This window comes from Nicotiana sylvestris, chromosome 4 (genome assembly GCF_000393655.2).
Source record: "Nicotiana sylvestris chromosome 4, ASM39365v2, whole genome shotgun sequence".
Taxonomy (NCBI): domain Eukaryota; kingdom Viridiplantae; phylum Streptophyta; class Magnoliopsida; order Solanales; family Solanaceae; genus Nicotiana; species Nicotiana sylvestris.
Genome location: NC_091060.1, coordinates 89,672,717 through 89,692,072, shown reverse-complemented (window position 1 = coordinate 89,692,072; position 19,356 = coordinate 89,672,717). Strand labels below are relative to the sequence as shown.

The window sequence follows — 19,356 nt, the reverse complement described above, 5'->3', positions numbered from 1 at the left end:
TTATCTTATGTGTCTATTGCTAGCTTAATCATTACTAATAGAATCTTCACTAATGCCAGTTAGTTCCTTTTTTATTAATCATTGATTAACTAATTTTGCATGTATCCCTTCAAGCTCACACATCACTTGTGTCCCCAACAGCCAAATTAATCAACAATGTCAGTGTAATTAAATCAAATAAACCAAGATACAGCAACAACAATATACGTAATATATTGCCACAATCAGCTTTATCCGTACCTTATGAAGGCAGATAGGTTTTTTTCGGTAGACCGTCGGCTCAACGAAAGCAAAATTACATCACTTATATGACGAACTATAGAAAGAGAAACACTAACAACAGTCTGAAAAATAATATAACCAAAACAAAACAAATATCAGGTAACAATGGTGACCTAAAAATCAAATAAACCAAGATATACAAGTAAATGAACTACTCCAAATTTACAGGTAACAATGCTGCTATTTCATACAGAGAAATTATTACTCATACCTATCACAAATGTGTAGTAGATACAATTACATATATCAGTGTCATTAAGGAGCCCCAAATCACAACAGAAATTATAACTCCTAAAATTTGGAGCCATTAGAAGGAATAAAACCTTCAAAAGTTAGTCCAACTACTTCATATACATCACTAATATCATAGAAACCTTAGAGCTAATATATATTCCTAGCCAATATAGGTAACACTAATATCAGTACACAACACAAGAACCTTTGTACATTTCTTCATTACAAATTCCTACTAAAGCCCCAACCTCAAGTCCAATTCCAATCCTGAAATACATGAATAAGAAGCTGAAGAATCATCTTGATCATCTCCTGAGGTTGTAACAGGAGGAAAATTGAGATCCAAATTAGCGACATTATTTCCCTGCACCTTTGGATTGACAATGACAGCTCGTGTTAAGTCTGATTCTGCTGCTGATATCGTTGTTGTTGTTGTTGCTGTTATTTCGTCCCCGAGTTTTTCCAAATGACACCTTTTGTGTCCTCCTAAAGCTTGTCCAGTTGTGAAACCTCTCAAACATATACTACACTTATGTCCCAATACCATCAACCTCTTGTTATCATTGCTAATTGTATCTTCACTATCACTGCCTCTCCCTTTTTCTATGGGCCACATAATTCCCATATTGCCCTCTTCTAATTGCTGGCTACATTCCCCATAATTTGTTGTATTTGCAAAACAACCCTTGACATTCTTGTGAGTTGCCCTATGTCCCCCTAATGCCTGGCGAGAACCAAATACCTTCTTGCAACTTGTGCACTCTAATTTACAACAATTATTCATTCCTGAAGAAAGTGTACCTGATTCAATTACACCCTTTTCTCCAACCCCTCCATCTATAACCATGTGATCAACGTCCCAAACAACGTTGTCATTTTCCAACAAAACATTAGGACTATTACCAGTACAAGGAGTACGAGGCTGTCCATTAGACAATAGTAATAAGCACTCAGCAATTTCATGATCCTCGTCTGTTAGTAAAAGGGAATAATTGGGGGATTGTTGGGGAAATGAAGAATGAATTGGCCGTTTTAAATTGGGAGGAGGGTTAATACCACGCCATTGGCGTTCAGGGTGACAGCGCATGTGACCAAAAAGGGCTTTCCACGACCAAAATTTCTTGCCACATTCAGTACAAGGCCTAGTAATTTTGGGGGCATTAGGGTATGGTGGTTTCTTGGCACATTTAGGCTTAGTAATAACAGTTTCACTAACAACCCCTGAAGTACTAGGATTATTAGTACTACTGATTCTAAAGGAGTTATCATTAATTCTTAACAATTTACTTCTTTTCTTTCTGGGATTTTGAGGTTTGTACCTGACATTTGTGTCAAACATTGTGAATCTTCTTGATGCTTCTTCTTCATGGGTTTGATCCAGAGGATGATGATCGCCAATTACATGACTCTGTAGAACGAGGGGTTGAATAAAATCGGAAATAGTAGTGCAATAGGTGTTTTGGTTGTCCATATTTCCTTGAATTTCAAGAAAGGGTACGTCGTTTTTACTTGTGTAAATGTTTACAGTTAAAAGAGAAGAGAACGGTTTAATTGGTGTTTGGGTGCTGTAAGAAAGAGGGGATAGAGGTAAAGAGCGGTTACGCTGGTGCTGTAAGAAACAGGGATAGAGGGAAACAGCAGTTACTTGAGACTTGGGCAGTAAGTTTGTTAAATGGGGCAGGTCATTATCTCACCTCGTCTCACTATTACCACCCATAACTCAACATGGGCGTATGCTCACTGCTCACATAAAAATTAATAAACACTAAACTTGACAGTTTAAATTAATAATTTATAGTAGTATTTAGCGATAACATCGAGGTTACTCTCTAGGGAAAAGACTAAGTTGTATATAGTTCAAATTATGTTACTGTCGCAAACGGTGCAGGTGCGGTGCGGGGTCGGTTTAAGACTATACAGGGCGGTGCAGGTTTAAATCTATGCGGGGCGGGCGAATTGAAATACTTTTAATAAAAGCTTATGCGGGGCGGGTTGCGGATCTATACGAGTTTACACGGGTGTAATGATTTTTCTTCTTATTCTGAGTTCCCTGTAATCACCATATGAGCCATAAACTTGCTTCTCTACAACTTTGTTACAGAAGACCTCAAATGCCTCTTTTAGAGCCTATAGAAGTTCAAAATGTAGACATCAGATAGTATATCCCAAATTATTCAAGGTAAAAAGCATAACTCCCCAACAACAACAGTTGGATATACGTTGTGAAAGAGAGAATTATTTGCAAAATAGTTGGTCACAAATGCCATATACTTGTCATGCAGCTCAATAACCTTCATAAGTCCTAGCAAAGACATGAGGAAAGAGAGGGGTACACACGGTTGAACCATCTCTATACTATTATATAAAAATTCAAATTAAGTAAAATTTCAGAGAAAAAAAAAAACTTTCAATTTTTTGGTTTATTAAATTGGATGTCATTTCCAATTTATCGTGCAGGGCAGGTGGACGCGGATGAAAATACTATGTGGCACAGGGCAGGTTGAGATTTTCACGGGTTTATGCGGGTTTGGGCACCGCTTGCCATCCCTAGTTACTGAAGTTATTATTTCAAGTAGGTATCGTGCATATGTCATGAAATACTAATTCTTTTTCAAAAAATTTAACCAATTTTTTTTAGTATGTGAAATCATGGCATGATTATTGATTGGAACCTTTTTCACAGGCTCAAACTTGATCCAACAGGCCTATTTAACCGACGGATCTGTCAAAATAGCACGGTATAGCCAGTTTTCGGATTGGTCAATCAAAAATAGCCACTGTTTACGAAGTCAATGAAAAATAGCCATTATTTTGCTGCAACAGAGATCGGTCCCATATAATATACGGGAGTTCGGTGCATCTGTGTACGAACTCCAGCATATTATGCTGGACCGGTATACTTTGCTGACTCCTGTATAATATACGGGAGACTGGAGCACCGGTGCTCCAAACTCCAGTATATTATACTGGACATTTATACTTGCTGGAACTCCCGTATATTATGCTGGAGTTCTAGTGTACTTATGCTGGAACTCCAACATATTATGCTGGAGTTCCAACATAGTTATCCTGGAACTACCGTATAATATGCTGGAGTTCAAGCATACTTATGCTGGAACTCTAGTATAACATACGGGCATATTTTCCGGGTTTTAAACAGTGTTTTCGCTCAGATTTATCTTTACATGAAAAGTGACTAAATTTCGATTACTTTTGAAACCGTGACTATTTTTGAATGACCAGTTGTAAATCTAGCTATTTTTAAATTTCTCCCCCCTGTCAATATAACAAAATAAGGACAAGGAAAACTGACTCTGCGACACTAATTATAACATCTAAAATATCTTATCTGTAGCATCTCAAGCCAAACAGATCCACGTGAAAAATGAATTGGAGTATTCTCAAGCCAACTGATACATCAGCTATACGTAGCATCAACAAAGAGCTTTCTCCTCAAACTTGCTCATTAAGTGAAACAACAGCGCAATCAATTGAACAGAAAGTAACAGACAAGAAGTTGATCTGAACCAAACTCGTAAAACAGAACGCTGGTACACTTGCGAAATTCTCACCCAAACTCCTTTATCATCCCCCAAAACCCCACCTCTAAAAAAAAAAAAAGACATTACATTTTTCCTCAAAGGGGAAAAAAAAAGATGTTACAAGGATGTTAGTGGTATTTTTGATGCAGTAATGTGTAATCAGAAAATCGGGTCACTTTGCTATCAACTCCAAAAATAGCCAGCAGTCCTCTGTATCTTTCGCTTGTAACATAGATCTCACCCAAAAAATAAAGGTCTGCATATATATGGCCTGGTAAAGAAAATCCTCTGTTGTTACTGTTAAAGTGTATCATTAGTCCAATACATGTAGCACATGCTCATCTCTCATTTGGTGCCGCTACCGCATCCTGTGAGACACAAATAATAGAAATAGTCACAAGATTAATCGGAAGACGCACATTAAAAAATGGTAATCTAATTGAGGGATATCGGACGAAGTACAATGTATAGAGATATTTTTACCTCAACTTCCTGTAAGAGTAGTTCAAGTTCAACTTGTATTTCAGAGAAGCTGGGTCTATCACTAGGAATGGCCTCCCAAGACCTCTGCATCAAGTCTAGCAGCCTCGGGTGTGCATTCTCTGGAAGCTCGGGTCGGAGGCCCTAGGAGACAACATAATAGAGTCAAACTCAGACACGAGTTAGAATGAAATGTAACAGATGGCACGAGAAAAGTATCATCTGACTTTGCAAGTGTTCCTTCTTTTCTAAAGTCACTATCCTTAATTAATATCATAATGGCTATACGAGCAATCATGCACATAATATAGATATTGCATGCATCGGTATTTGGCCCATGAATGTTAATCCAAATTCCAACTATGCACATCTACTCAAGATCCAAGGACGTAAGACTGTTTAAAGGACTTGGAACTTTACACCTGCAGGAAAAATCTAGCTATGCACACTATCATTTAGATAAAAGGAATCTCACTTGTTCTTAGGGGTTCATAAAACATAGTTAGCATGTAATGAGGCTACATTAACCAACTATACAGCACTACACAAAACTTCATATCTGTTCAAGTTTTACAGCACAAATATGCAAGGAGCCTTTCCACTCCCAAAATGCGAAGCCCTCAAACGCCTAAAATAACAGACTAGCTTGCTTAACGGGAAAATACGATTCACAACATGCTCCACGTGCTAAAAGCAATTTGCAATACAGACCTGTCTCACTCCTAGAGCAGCTTGTAGTGGGGTCATGGTGTCATACGGAACCTGTAACATAAAAAAGTACATGAATCAAAGGAGGCACAACCTTAACTTCTGATGGCCATTATGTGACTTCTTTCACGAGTAGTCAAATACCTTTGCTGTTACAAGCTCCCAAAGAACAATAGCAAAACTAAACACATCTGCTTTCTGATCGTATGGCTGATGATTGATGACCTAAAAGGAAAAGAAAAGTTTAACAGACCAAGCATGCAGTAGCAGACAGGATAGTTATGGATGTGGTAATGTATTTCATATATGTTAGACACCACAAACGCAGCCCTTGGTCTTAATTATCTATCATCAAACGAGGTGGAGAGAGACAAACAAAGCACGTAGGCTCCTCCATCATAGAGAAGCATGGAATCACGAGCGAGATCTTGTGCAGGACTACGGAATAATGCCTCATCTTAGGAAAGCCATATTATTACAAAACTATGAAGAATCAATCCTAGAAACTTCATCGCTATAAGCAATTTCAGAAAATTACAGCTTAAAACTAGAAGAGCCCAACTGATGACGACTGCATGTAAAGGAGTATTAGCACCAATGAGCAGACTTCCCAAAGTGTCTCGAGCACCCATGTACAACCATGTCATTTTTCTTTTAATTGTTGTACAACTATGTTATGTTATGCAACAAACAAAAACAAATAGGAAAGAGAAGTTAATTAATACTGTCATAAAAGCATTAGAATCCGATATACAGGTAAAGATTTAATAAGATTCAGAAGGAATAAAAGACGGATCTTTGGAGCATTAAAAACTATGCACTAAAAAGGACGAGAAGCTTCAAATGGTTATCCCAACTGAGGGTTAAAAATATTATCAAAATCAACATATATGAATCATCCTTTTTCCACTCAAGCAGCAGCAAGGAGAACTTCCAGCAGCACAACAAGCTAGGCAAGTCCTTCTATTTGACTGCCTAAATTAAGTGGGCTCCATCCACAACAAAATCACTTGTATGTTTAACTAGCTTATCAGGGTACAGGCGCATATCTGATATTCCGTACTGAATCAAATATTCACAAATTTAGCAAAGAAAATAGCCAGACCTCAGGGGCCATCCATCTATATGTTCCAGTCTCAGCTGTCATGACACCCCCCTTATTTTGGAAACGAGCAACACCAAAATCTGCCACTTTAACAACCTTATCACAGATTACAAAGTCAATCAAAATAGGTGTGGTGTAGATAATGCAAAACATAAGCAAATAGAATAGGTAGGCATTCAAATCATGAGCACTTAAAAAAAGAAACAAATTGGTGGAAGAATTAATTCCCAGAAAACATGACAGGTCTGAAGACCCATAAAAATTCAAAAGCTTGCACTTTTACAGAGAGAATCCTGCTCTTTCCTCAAAGTAACAGTATGAATTCGTTATGGAAAAAATCTCAAATAATAGGACATTCCTTTTCAATCCATTATAATACAACCAATCCCATTACAACATAGTACCAGTTAAAACGAACCTCCAGTCCAATAGAGTAAGCACTGAACATAGCAGTTCTTTGAAAAGTAGAAACTGAAGAAATAGATCAATGTATAATCTTTGAATGTATACTTTTAGAAAATAATGGAATTTCCATATTGATAGAGTATTTCTTCTTTTTAATATTTGGAAATATTTTTTGGCGATTCGAATTTTTTAATACTATTTGTTTTATTAGGACTAATGTCTATTTCTGGAGTTACTTTCTGATGTTGAAGAACATTGATTTATGACCAAAGGAAAGTGGACTCGGTGCTCATGAAGTCATGTTGTAGCACGATTAAGGATGAAATTACTTCATTGTTTGCGCAACTTACATTGTTTGCATCCATAAGTAAATTTGCTGTCTTCAGATCCCTGTGAATAATATTACTTTGATGCAAGTACTCCATTCCTTTACAGACATCAATTCCAAAGCTTAGCAATTGTGAGAGTTGTAATATGACATGGTTTTTATGCAAGTAGTCGTACAAGCTCCCACCAGGCATGTATTCTACAAAAAAGATCAGCATTAACACAAGAATAAGTCAATAAATATAATTTTCATCAGCTGACATAAGTCCACATATACCTTTGAAAAAAAGTCATCCACGGTATATGAATATTTCAAAAGTAGAGCGTTATGAGCACAACCTTGCATTGATATAAAAAAAACTGTGAAAACAAATACATGCAACAGACCACGTTTTGCTTTTTTGCAAAAGCATGCAGCAGCTATCAATCCATCATCACTTAACCATGCTAGTCGGGGTTGACAATATGAATCCTCTATATATTGCGCTCTATTTGGGACAATCTCAATTCAATACTGGTGAGTAATTTGTCCTTTAAGCAAAATTAGGAGTTCTCTAAAACTAAATTTCCTCTAAATCACACTTATCCCCATCCGAATATCATGTAAGTATAACAACAATAACTAGATGGTACATTAAAATAAAAAAATAAAGTACAGAAAAGATTGCAGCAATGAATGACCAAACATACTCTTCAGTTTACTGCCATGCAGCTGAGAATGTACAACTTTGATTTTAAATATAAGGACAGCCAGAAAGCCATGACATGAATTTACCCATGAAATAATTATAATCATAGTCTCGAAGAGACCACGCTACTTTTTGCCCAGCACTAATCATACCTGTAACTATGCACAGATGAGGTGACTCTGTGCATGCACCAATGAAACGAACAACATGTTTGTGCTGAACTTGCCTGTATGCAATAAGATTAAATAGTAAGATCGTGGAGGAGTATCTGAGAGGTGGTAACACTAATATAGTAATATGTCCACAAAATATTACAACACACGTAATATTAATAATCATAACACATCTCTTTATAAAGCCCGATTTGCATCGTTATGCTTTGTATTATAAAATTGTATTAGTACCAGTATCACCAAAGAACAAATGTAACTAGCATTTGAAGAAAATAATATACAGAAATACACATAAGGAGGATCATGTATCCATCATATATATGTTTGGAACTTTTTTCTTGATTTACACGCCAAAGGAATGGTCTGTACTCTTAGTACCTTACCGCACAAGTCTTCAACCTGGAATTAACTTCGAGCTTGCTCTACAAGTTGATATAATTCCTCTAGTAGGCAACACAGCACAGGACAAGGATGAAGCAACCCAGTAATTTTTGTGTCATCCCCCAGCCCAAATAAGCTTCATACAACATAAGAGCTTAGATCACTCACCTCAAAATTGCTACTTCTTGAGCGAACTCATCTTCCAATGTGTCATTCAAATGCTCAGATCTAATGAACTTGATTGCAACATCCATACCAAGATACATCCCATGATACCTTCATATGAGTAAAGTTTAGAAGAGAAGGGAGAGAATAAAGTTCCTGTAAAGCTGGGAACCCAGAATTCATGAAAAACCACAGAAATACAATCCAAAACTCACAAATCTCCGCAAGATCCTGAAGCAATTCTTTCCCCAATCTTCAGTAATCTTCTATCAATTTCCCAATCTTCAGGTTTTGATCGTGCGAGTATATATTTTTCAACAGCTGACTTTGAACGAGACGAACCAGACCATGATCCCTGTGTCATCCAGAAAGTATGTTCCTTATAACTTGGTAAGTAAATTACATCACACTAATGAGCTTCAATAATACAACAACAAAGTAGATTCTGAGGAGATTCCAATAACGGTATCCATCACATATCAACTAGAAGGAATTGATGATGGCTAATTGGAAATGAAGCTCTCAAGATTATAGCAGCTATATCATCCACATAAATATGATACCATATAGGTATTGTTTAAAGTTACCCATAAGTTTCCTTTTTCCGAAGGTACTCATGGCCTAGTCTATGCCACCCTAAGTAGGAAAAGGCTACATCAATGGAACTTAAATTATTGAAACTTTTTTTCCTTTTCCGTTTAGAGAGATGGCATATGCAACTAGCAGCACGCCTTGAAACAATAGGAGCAAGATCCTTCCCGTGAGCTTTCATAAATTTCCCCTCTTATGCCTATTAATGTAGGAATCTCTAGTCTTTCTGTTAAGAGTATCCAAAAGGATTATTATAGAAAAGGTTGAGACAGCCCCAGCACGGGCTTGAGGTGGAACTTCTCCAGATAATTAAAAAAGCATCTGAAACATAAACCAAAAATCTTCCCCCTATTAATTCACATTTATCTAGTGCAGTTATGTTCTAGAAATCAAATGATTATTATTCTTTTTTTTATAAGCTCAAATGATTATTATCCTCGGAGAACTGAATAGCAACAAACAAGCAACCCCAAAACAATTGATTATTTATTGGAACTCCACAGAAAAAGAATAAAGGGTTAACTGAATAACATCACAACAAGAAGAAACCAAAACTAAATCACCTCAATTCTGGAAATTGCTTTCCCCAGTTCTTTATGCAAAGCCTTCGTATCCTGACGATAACATGGCAAAGTCAGCAACTTTTGTACACAGCAGACACCTGCCATGCAAGAAATATAATCACAATGCTCACTTTTACTGAGGTTTACACTACCCTGTATTGACCATATGGAAGGTTTTCCTCATGTGTGTCAGTGTGTGTATATTATTTTTATATTTTCAAAGAGCAAGATTTTCCTTATATCTCATGATGATTAACCACAACAATACCAAGACATTATTCAGCATACTTATAAGACTTTAGGGACAGAAATAGTAAATTGAGAGACTAAAATAAGAGCATAATCATAGAGCCCCTAAATCGTTTGTTCTTTTAAGTTTAAACCCCAAAGATCTATTGAATTAAGAGCTATTACCGGAAACACCAAAAAAGAAAGTGGCCATGCGAAATGATATAAACAAGACGTCAGAATCTGTACATCAAACTTAGTAGAAAAATGGTGAGCAACACAAAGCATACCTCAACAGGCCATCCATCCACCACAAATACATCTAATGAATACCCATCAGTTGTTGAGAACACATGAGCTTCTCGGATGTTAAGCCCTATATCAGAAAGTAAAGCAGAGAGCTAGAGTAGGAAAGTAGTCAGAGAACATGAGATAACATTAATCAGGGAAAAAGAAATATAACAAAATGAATCCTCACATCCATTTCATCATAACATTACGCAAAATTGCCAGGATATATATATATATATATATATATGCATTCAAAGAGGACTTTTAGCATGAAGACAAAAAAATGAAAATGAACACAAGACAAACCATCAGAAGTGTTATATTTGGAAAAAACCCAGAAACCAGGCACAATCGAATGTTTATATGTCTTTATATCGGATCAAACCAAAAATTTATTGTACAAAGCGAAAGATCCAGAAGCAAAATGTTGAAGTGTGTTGCCTTCTCAAACCTAAGAGCTAACTCATAAGGTGAAAATTGCCCAAGACCATATAAGGAGACAACAACCGATTCCCTAGGCCAATGTGGAACAATCTACCATCCTTCCTACACACGTCCAAGCCTGATTAACTAGAACGTGGATAACATGACTTGGGGACCCAACATTGGGTAAACCAAGAATTGATGAATGCAGCTCTAGTATCATATTGAAGTGTGTGGCCATTTCATCTGAAAGCGTAAGGCCAGTCTAACTATGATACCATGTTGAAGTGTGTAGCACACTTTCTTAATTATATCTTCAACATAAAGCTTTGTTTCCTTTAATTCGCGAAGAGAAAGCTCAAAGGTTCATTGCAACACAAACCACAGCTATGGATGAGTATTGACTAAAATAAGAAGAGAATATAGTAAAAAGTCTTTTAGAACTTCTATGAAACTCAAGCTGTATTACAAATTTCTTACAAAAGGTCCATCATCTAGCAATAGGAGTTGGTCAATAGAATTAACATGCTACAAACACTTCTATGTGATCTCCCCCTTCAGTATTCCACTTACAGCAAACACAGCTAGAGATAACAGAAAACAACATCAAAGAGCTAGCAATCGAACTGAGCAGACCTTCAATTAAGTATTCTAGGTAAAAAAAAAAAAAAATTTAAAAAAGGTTCAAGGTATATGAACCCTCTTATGGTTACCTGACTAAGAAGCTTGGGTTTGTCAATGGTGGAAAAGATAACTTCATGGATTGGAATATGCGAAATGTCATGCCTGCACTACAATTATTGGTGGTCAACTACTGAATATATTGCAGGTACTTGCAATCTGCTTTTTTGAGATTCAGATGTTAGAAACATTACAGCTAAAAGCATAACAGACAAAATCATTGCCAACATCCTATAGATTTTTAATAATTATAGAATAGCCATTAGACTTGCACAATGTCTAAAACGGACTGAAGTCGGAAGAAACTAGAATTGTAGAGGACAAAGGTCGAAGAAGCAGCGCGAAAAAGCTTGGAAAGAAACATAAGAAAGCAAGACCTGTCAGTATTTTTCTGCAGAGACTGACAAAGCATGAGCCTAGTATTGTTGATCCTTTTTGTGGCTTAAATGATCCATACCACAAGTTTTTAACCAAACGGAAGATGCAAATTGTGGCCGATCAAAGTAGATGGATTTATTTGCATGCTTTAACAGCAAAGAGATTTTGACTAACAATATGATTCTACAAGTGATTTTGGAATTACAAATTTGCTTAAACTTAAATGTAGAAGTGTAGAGGAAGAAATTTGCAGTGAAGTCGGAAGAAAATAGAAGTGTAGAGGACAAAGGTTGAAGAAGCAGCGCGAAAAAGCTTGGAAAGAAACATAAGAAAGCAAGACCTGTCCGTATTTTTCTGCAGAGACTGACAAAGCATGAGCCTAGTATTGTTGATCCTTTTTGTGGCTTAAATGATCCATACCACAAGTTTTTTAACCAAACTGAAGATGCAAATTGGCCGATCAAAGTAGATGGATTCATTTGCATGCTTTAACAGCAAAGAGACTTTGACTAACAATATGATTCTACAAGTGATTTTGGAATTACAAATTTGCTTAAACTTAAATGCTTGATTTACCTTTCAGATTAGAACAATTAATTCTCCCTCTATGTAGCAAAATTCACATTTTGAGAATCACATTCATATTTCTTCGGCCGCAATTTTTTCTAATGAACCACGATTTTTTCATTCAACAATCTTGGATGCATAAGAACTCAATAAATGCAAACTTGTTCTAGATCTACATTACATGCAGTATTTGGAATATTGCAAATACTACAATTCAAGTTAAATAAATGCTACATCCAAATTTTCCAGAGAAACTTTCAGATTCATAACAAAATTTACCATTACTAGATTATCCTCCGTTTTCTAGAAGCTTTGCTACTTATAAAGTAAATTTTAAAAATAAAAAATAAAAGACAAATAGAGAGGAGAAATAATCATAGAAGTTTGCTCTGAAACTACCTTCTGATAGAATCTTCTGCCGGAATTTCCTCTTTGCCATTAAAATTCTGTCTAACTTCCAAATTTAGGTCTTCAAGCTTAGAGCAAGTTTCAAAGTCATTCATATGTTTCCTGTATTTTGTTAAGTAGCAATGAGAAGGCAGATGAAAGAAAATTAAAGCATATTAGTCGATAGGTAAAACTAAGTTCCTTGTCAAAATAAATTACCATGTAAAAGTTGTCAAACTTGTAAAATGTACCTGATCCCTTCATTATTTAAGCTGCCCCCTGGCTTTTGAGTCGGAAGATCATTGAACTCATGCTGACCTTCTACATCATCGGATCTAGTCCAATAATTCTGTCAAGCAAACCAAAATGGAAAACAAGTGCCATGTGAATTATCCATAGAGATTACATCAAAGAAAAATCCAATTTCTAGAAGAAACGTACACATATTAAGACTATAAAGTTTGAAATAAGGAAATATGCAATGCAATGAAACATAACGTAATCTACAAAGAGCAAGAATCCATCTGTAATATATATCCAACATGACGTAACTATGATCTTGCCAGATTATTTAACTAATAGATACCTAATTCCGATGGCATATAAACAATGATTCAACCGAATCCTCATCTGTCTTTTATAGACGATAATTCAACTATAATACGTAGAACTGAAGGAAAGATTCAGCAGCAAAGCTACGTCTCCTTTAATTAATGAAGAAAACAGCCCAAAGGTCATTGAAACCACAGTAACAACAAAATGCAGATGAACATATAATAATGGCTGAAAACTCCCGGAGAATCCAGCCCAAGAAAACCAACGAATCAACAAAGCCATCACGTGAAATGATCAAATAAAAAAGAATAGTGATCTTAAGGGTGCATATAGAAAAAGATATCCAAATAATAGATACTTAAATCAGATGGCATATCAACAACCATTCACGTCTGAAACAACACATAAAGCAATCAAATCAGTAAAAGAGAGAACCACAGACGCATGTGAGAAAGAAATTGACAATGATTAATGAAGGAACATTAAAGCTACAAAAACAAAAACTACAGCAATTAGGAAAAGCACAGTATACACTTAAACAGCACAGAATCCACCAGCAATATCTGATGGCACCAAAGTGGTAGTAGACTGGCAGCTATATGATGAATGGAGTTCGTACCTCTAAATATCGGACATGATAAGCAGGCTGATTATCGGGATCTTTTGCCCTAACAAGAATCTTCTGGTGCAACAACACATCTTCCGCTCTATCCATATTAATATCCAACCCATAACTGAAGCATCAAAGATACTGTTAAATAACTAGCAGACTTGGTTCACCAACACAATTCAAACTCATGGCGTGCGCCTACAAAATATCATGTGCCGCACTACCTTTATCATTAAACCAAAGCCCTGAGGCTAGTTTAAATTATTTAACATGCTGTAATCTGACTTTCCTAATCAAATTACTTTATTAATCACAACCAGAGTTCCACTATTATACAGAAAAAACATAGAGCTAATAACTTTATTGAATACTTTAATCAAATATCATAAATAGCTTAACTATTCATACTACCTAGCAATAATGGCTTCCATTCATAAATACATACATAGATAGACACAAAATTTGACCTCTCATATTTCTACAATATACACTCTCGAAGAAAAACAAATTCCTAATTATCCTCTCATTATCTAAGATGACGAAATTACCGACTCTCTACACTCCAGAAAACAGATGGAATTGCACAGAAAATTCAGCTTGAAAAATCGTATTTAATTTGACGGTGCAAGTAAACGTAATACATATTTTAGCGAAAAAAGGAAAAATGCTAAAGCAGAGAAAATGAAACCTAGCAGGCAAGCGAGCGAAGTGAGAATCCAACTGCTCACGAAGCAACTCCAGATTAGTAACGGCCTCCGCATTTCCGCTCTGGACAAGACGGTTATAGACATCGTTCTTTATATCATACAGTACTGCACAGCTCCCAAAACTCCTCGGCGGTGACGAACTCTCCCCTACTCCTTCCAATAAATCCATTTTCCTCCACTCAACTATATTACACACTACTTCAATAACAAAAGCTCTCAAGGAACTGAATGGATTATGTCATGTAACCTCCATAGTCAGCGAAAACATGATCGGAGAAGTCGCCGGAAGACCGGTGACAGGACGAAATGGAGAGGAGGATACTACTGAAGTTGAAGGTGTAAAAGCGAGGGCAAAATTCCTGCTGTAGAGAGAAGAAGAAGAAGGTCTCTCTTGTTATCCTTTCTTTGTAATGACTGAAATGAGAAAAAGGAAGTTTGACGAATGTCAGAAATTGGTTAAAAGGAAATAAGAGAGAGAAAAACGACTGGGGATAAAGACTTTTTATTACAGAAGTGTGTGTGTTTTGTGTGTGTGAGAGGTGGAGTGGATAGGATTCTGAACGGGTGACGATATATAAATGGTGCAATTACATAAATGGGTATGCAGTAGTCTTGTCGACACATGAACGGCGTATAAATTTGCATTTTCTAATTTTAAAAGCTATAATACGTATTTGATTCATCGTTGTATTAATTACACATTTCATGAATATTAATTAAGCTCTATCACTATTGGTAACTCGTACTTACTCTGCATTCAAACTACTTTTCATGTTTCCTATTTGGTTGCTAATATTATGAGAAAGTCATAAAAATAATATGCGTATTTTTTGTCTCTTTAATAAACTTTGATCGTTAAATTTTAATTATTGTGAGGAAAAAATTTAATCTAAAGCACAAGAAGCCTCGTCAAATCGCATAAACCAAAAATAAAAGTTTGCAAACAAATATTATATCGTAAAAATTACAATAAATACTAATTATAGATAATAAAAAATTAGAGAAATTACAAATATTACACCTCCAGATAGGACTTAGGAGTTCTTGTTAAATCTTTCTTTTTGTCACGATTTCAGTGAGATCAGAAGTGATCACTGTTGACAAACTTAAATGATCAAAATTGTTCAGACCATATTTAAATGGCTATTTTAACAAAAGATCACGTTTTGTAATTTTCTCCAAATCCTATCACCAATAATTTCTTTCTATCTATTTGTATTTAAAAGGCGTAATGGTTTCCTGCCCACATAAACTTGCATGACTTTTGAAAGTCGATACACAAACTTTCGTCTTTCCTATTTAAACATTTAAACTCGTGAAACCTATAACTAATAAACACATTTGACCATGGACACATCCCATGTGGCGTCAGTTGGTCCTAGTCAGACTGCTGCATGAGTCTCACGACGTTTAGGAGCGTGAGAGCCCCCTTCCCAACACCCAACGGTAAAAAATGGGGCCTATTTAAGTGGGTTCTTATTCCTTCAATGTAAAACACATCATCCCTCTATTATATAGCATTTGAAGCTTCATTCCTTCATATTTCTTAAAATTTGAAGCTTTCTTTAATTTTTTTTTCTTTTTCCAGACTATGATAATGAATCAAAGTCCTGTATTTTGTCATTGTGGAGTTGAAGTTCATATTTGCATCACTTGGAAGCCAACAAATCCAGGAAGAAGGTTTTATGGGTGCTCAAACTATCGTCGAGCCAATTCTTATAATTTTTTTAGGTAGTTTGACCCACCTCTTCCAGATCATTATAAACGGGTGATTTCAGGATTGTTATCAAGAATTAGAGAGAGAGAGAGAGAGACAGAGAGAGAGAGAGAGAGAGAGAGAGAGAGAGAGAGTACATTGTAGGAAGAGGGTGAAGATCATTGTAACTTTAGTTGTTGTAGTAGCACTAATAATTCTAATTTTCTTCTTAGTCTAGTTAGCACTAATCAGTGTCTTCATAACCCTATGTACAATGATAATGACAGAATGAATGATGTATTTTTTGTGGAATGAAAAGCATTTTGACATATACAAGCACACATATATAAACAACCAAATTCGATCAGCCTTCTTGGTTGACAAAATTAGCATTAAACTGCTGTCTAGTAGCAGAAATAGTTTAAATATTGTTCCAAAAGAAAAGTCATAGTTAAACAGACTTAAGTTAACCTACAAATTAAGTTCTGCAACTAACAGACTTAAGTTATCACAAAAACAAACATTCAGTCATCTTCAAGGTTGAGATTGGTTGATGTTTTGCTGAGATTGGCTCAAGTTTGGACATGGAGACTGGCTTGGCTGAGATAAAGAATGGACTTGAGGTTGGCTAAGGCTTGCTTGAGTTTGTCTTCTCCTCAACTGTTGTTAAGTTGCCTTTGTGATATAGCATTTCTTCCTTGCCACCTTAGTCCAGGTGCACTGTATCCAAGATCGATATTGGTCTGCCCAACACCCACTACTTTTGTAGGAGTAGAATGTACTCTATCTCTTGATCCACACTGCATAGAAAGCCAAATTAGCACCCAAACTACTAATATATAAATAAAAATTCAAATCCTCAATGATCTTACCCTTTCTATCATTATTCTTGTATCACTAAATAATATACCAAATCCAATAGTTCTTGGTCTTCCTCGAAATCCACTACCTCTTGGCCTTCTTCTAACACTAGCTGTAATATCCTCAGAAGTTCTTGATCTCATACTTCCAGTATCCCGATGTAAGATAAAATACTATCTAGTCCCGATGTAAGATAAAATACTATCTAGTAATTTAAAAATTATGGTCCTAATACAGATTAACTAAAGTAAAAAATAAATACTTAGAGATACACTTACAACAGTTGATGGTTGAGTATTTCTGGTCTTACACTTGCAACAGTTGATGGTTGAGTATTTCTGGTCTTGGCAGCTCCAGAACTTGTAGGACCTGATTGTTGAATTGTTGTTTGAGCAGCCTGTGATGGTTGAGTAGCACCAGTATTACTGGTTCCTGTTGTTCCAGATCCTTGTCCTTTCTGAAATTTTCAAAATATAAAATGAGATATAGAAACAACCAAAGTACAATACACAATCAGAAACAAATTGAATACATTACCAAGATAGGACACCCCTTCTTGTTATGGCCTACTGTCTTACAATTAGAGCATGTCATTAGTGTCCCTTTCCTTGATCTCTTATAAAACTTCTTTTTAGGTTCATCTTGAGCTCTTTTTCTATTTTTCTTAGGTCTACCAGGCATCTTGATAATTACAGGAGGCTCAACAGTTGGATTCTGTGTTGATGGCCATATATCCATGTTGGTTACTGGCTGTATGTAATAACTAAAAGCCTTCAGGTATATTTCTTTCCTGTACCAGTGGGTTACATAATCAGCAGGCTCAAATCTCTTAAAAAATATTGCACATATTGCATGGGAGCATGGTATTCCTTTGAGCTGCCATGATCTACATGTGCATGTATTGTTGGAGAAGCCAACAATATATTTGTAAACCCCATGTTGTATCTCATACCCAGTGTCCCCATTCCATTTAAATTCATGCTTAACAGCATATTGAGATTGTTCCTCTATGTTAGGATATACATCAGAAATTCACCTTGTTGCAAATTCTCTCATGGTAGTCATCCTACCCATCACCTTCACTCTAATCTCTTCTAACATGGTTATGATAGACTTATGCCTAGCAGACAAGATCAACTATTAAAGGTCTTACACATGTTGTTCTCCACAGAATCACATTTACTCCAATCTTTGAAGAATGCTCTACACCAACATTGTTTTGAATATCTTAGTAAGTCCTCAATGGTCTTACTATCACTTAATTCTGCCAGCTCATCCATCTTTTGCCAGCTCATCCATCGTAGCCTTCAAATATGCTTCAAATGAATCCCTTGCACAGGCCTAGAACTTCTTCCTTCTTTCCTCTCCTTTTCACTTTTGTTTCAGTTGCTCCATATGTGTTTTTCACACATTCTATGCTCAGCATTTGGCAACAACTCAGAAGCAAATGCAACAAGTCTCTTGAGCAACAAGAAAAACAATTAGAATATCAAAAACATATATAAAGTAGACAAGTAACTAAAGGAAGAATAGGGGCAAAGTATATACCTTCTGCATATCAGAAATGATGGTCAGCCCCTCACCTTGGGATTCTGTGAGTTGCAGATCATGCATCAGGTACCTAAAAAACCATGACCATGTGTGCTTTGTCTCCTTTTCAACCACTGCCCAGGCAATGGGGTACATATGGTTGTTACCATCTTTACCAATGCATGATAGTAGCTCACCCTTACACACACTCTTCAGAAATGCTCCATCAAAGCCAATAACATTTCTATATCCTTCCAACCAACCAACTTTGCAAGCATGTAGACAAATATAGATACCTACAAACACCTTTTTACCAGGTATTGTCTCCTTGGAGGTCTTCACAACAACAGTGCTGCCAGGATCTGTAGACCTCAACATGTCAGCATAATCATATATTCTAGCAAACTCCTGCTTGTAATCACCAAGATACTGACCCATGACCTGATGTTTACCCCTGGCATATATGGATTTTCCCACATACACACCATACTTTATCCTAATCAAATCTTGCACCTTTCTAAGCTTTATGTTAGGTTGGTTGATAATCTTGTCCTTGAAATATTTAGCTACACATGCTGTATTAGCCATCTTGTTTCTGGTTGCTCTAAAATACTTATAAACAGGATAGTAGCTGTTGACAATGAAATTCCCTGTGTGTCCCTCCAAACTTCCCAAAATATGTCATCTACATCACGTTGAGTTCACACATTTTGCCCTAACCCTATGTTGCTCATTAGGCCTCAACTTAATTTGAACTCTTCTTTATACAACATAATCTTGCAACGCATATCTGAACT

The 19,356-nt window shown here is 36.1% G+C and overlaps 3 protein-coding genes across 3 annotated transcripts; all 3 read right to left on the bottom strand.

Annotated features, from left to right (window-relative positions):
• Window positions 1-726: 726 nt before the first annotated feature.
• LOC104239679 (zinc finger protein ZAT3-like) lies at window positions 727-2,140 on the bottom strand. Its single transcript, XM_009794371.2, has one exon. The coding sequence runs from the start codon at window positions 1,985-1,987 to the stop codon at window positions 752-754; it is 1,236 nt and encodes a 411-aa protein (XP_009792673.1). The 5' UTR covers window positions 1,988-2,140; the 3' UTR covers window positions 727-751.
• Window positions 2,141-4,007: 1,867 nt separating this feature from the next.
• Window positions 4,008-14,980, bottom strand: LOC104239678 (serine/threonine-protein kinase STY46-like). Its single transcript, XM_009794370.2, has 16 exons — window positions 14,454-14,980; window positions 13,775-13,889; window positions 12,852-12,949; window positions 12,613-12,723; window positions 11,301-11,373; window positions 10,164-10,274; window positions 9,646-9,696; window positions 8,707-8,846; window positions 8,495-8,602; window positions 7,925-7,998; window positions 7,107-7,282; window positions 6,352-6,447; window positions 5,391-5,471; window positions 5,250-5,300; window positions 4,542-4,682; window positions 4,008-4,426 (listed from the first exon to the last, which is right to left on the bottom strand). The coding sequence occupies exons 1-16, from the start codon at window positions 14,639-14,641 to the stop codon at window positions 4,397-4,399; spliced, it is 1,644 nt and encodes a 547-aa protein (XP_009792672.1). The 5' UTR covers window positions 14,642-14,980; the 3' UTR covers window positions 4,008-4,396.
• A 1,844-nt stretch (window positions 14,981-16,824) lies between these two features.
• On the bottom strand, window positions 16,825-19,147 carry LOC138889825 (uncharacterized). The gene is made up of 7 exons (XM_070173160.1): window positions 18,578-19,147; window positions 18,440-18,489; window positions 18,066-18,149; window positions 17,567-17,819; window positions 17,340-17,486; window positions 17,079-17,141; window positions 16,825-16,968 (listed from the first exon to the last, which is right to left on the bottom strand). Exons 1-7 carry the CDS (start codon window positions 19,145-19,147, stop codon window positions 16,825-16,827), a joined length of 1,311 nt encoding a protein of 436 aa, XP_070029261.1.
• Between the last annotated feature and the right edge of the window lie 209 nt (window positions 19,148-19,356).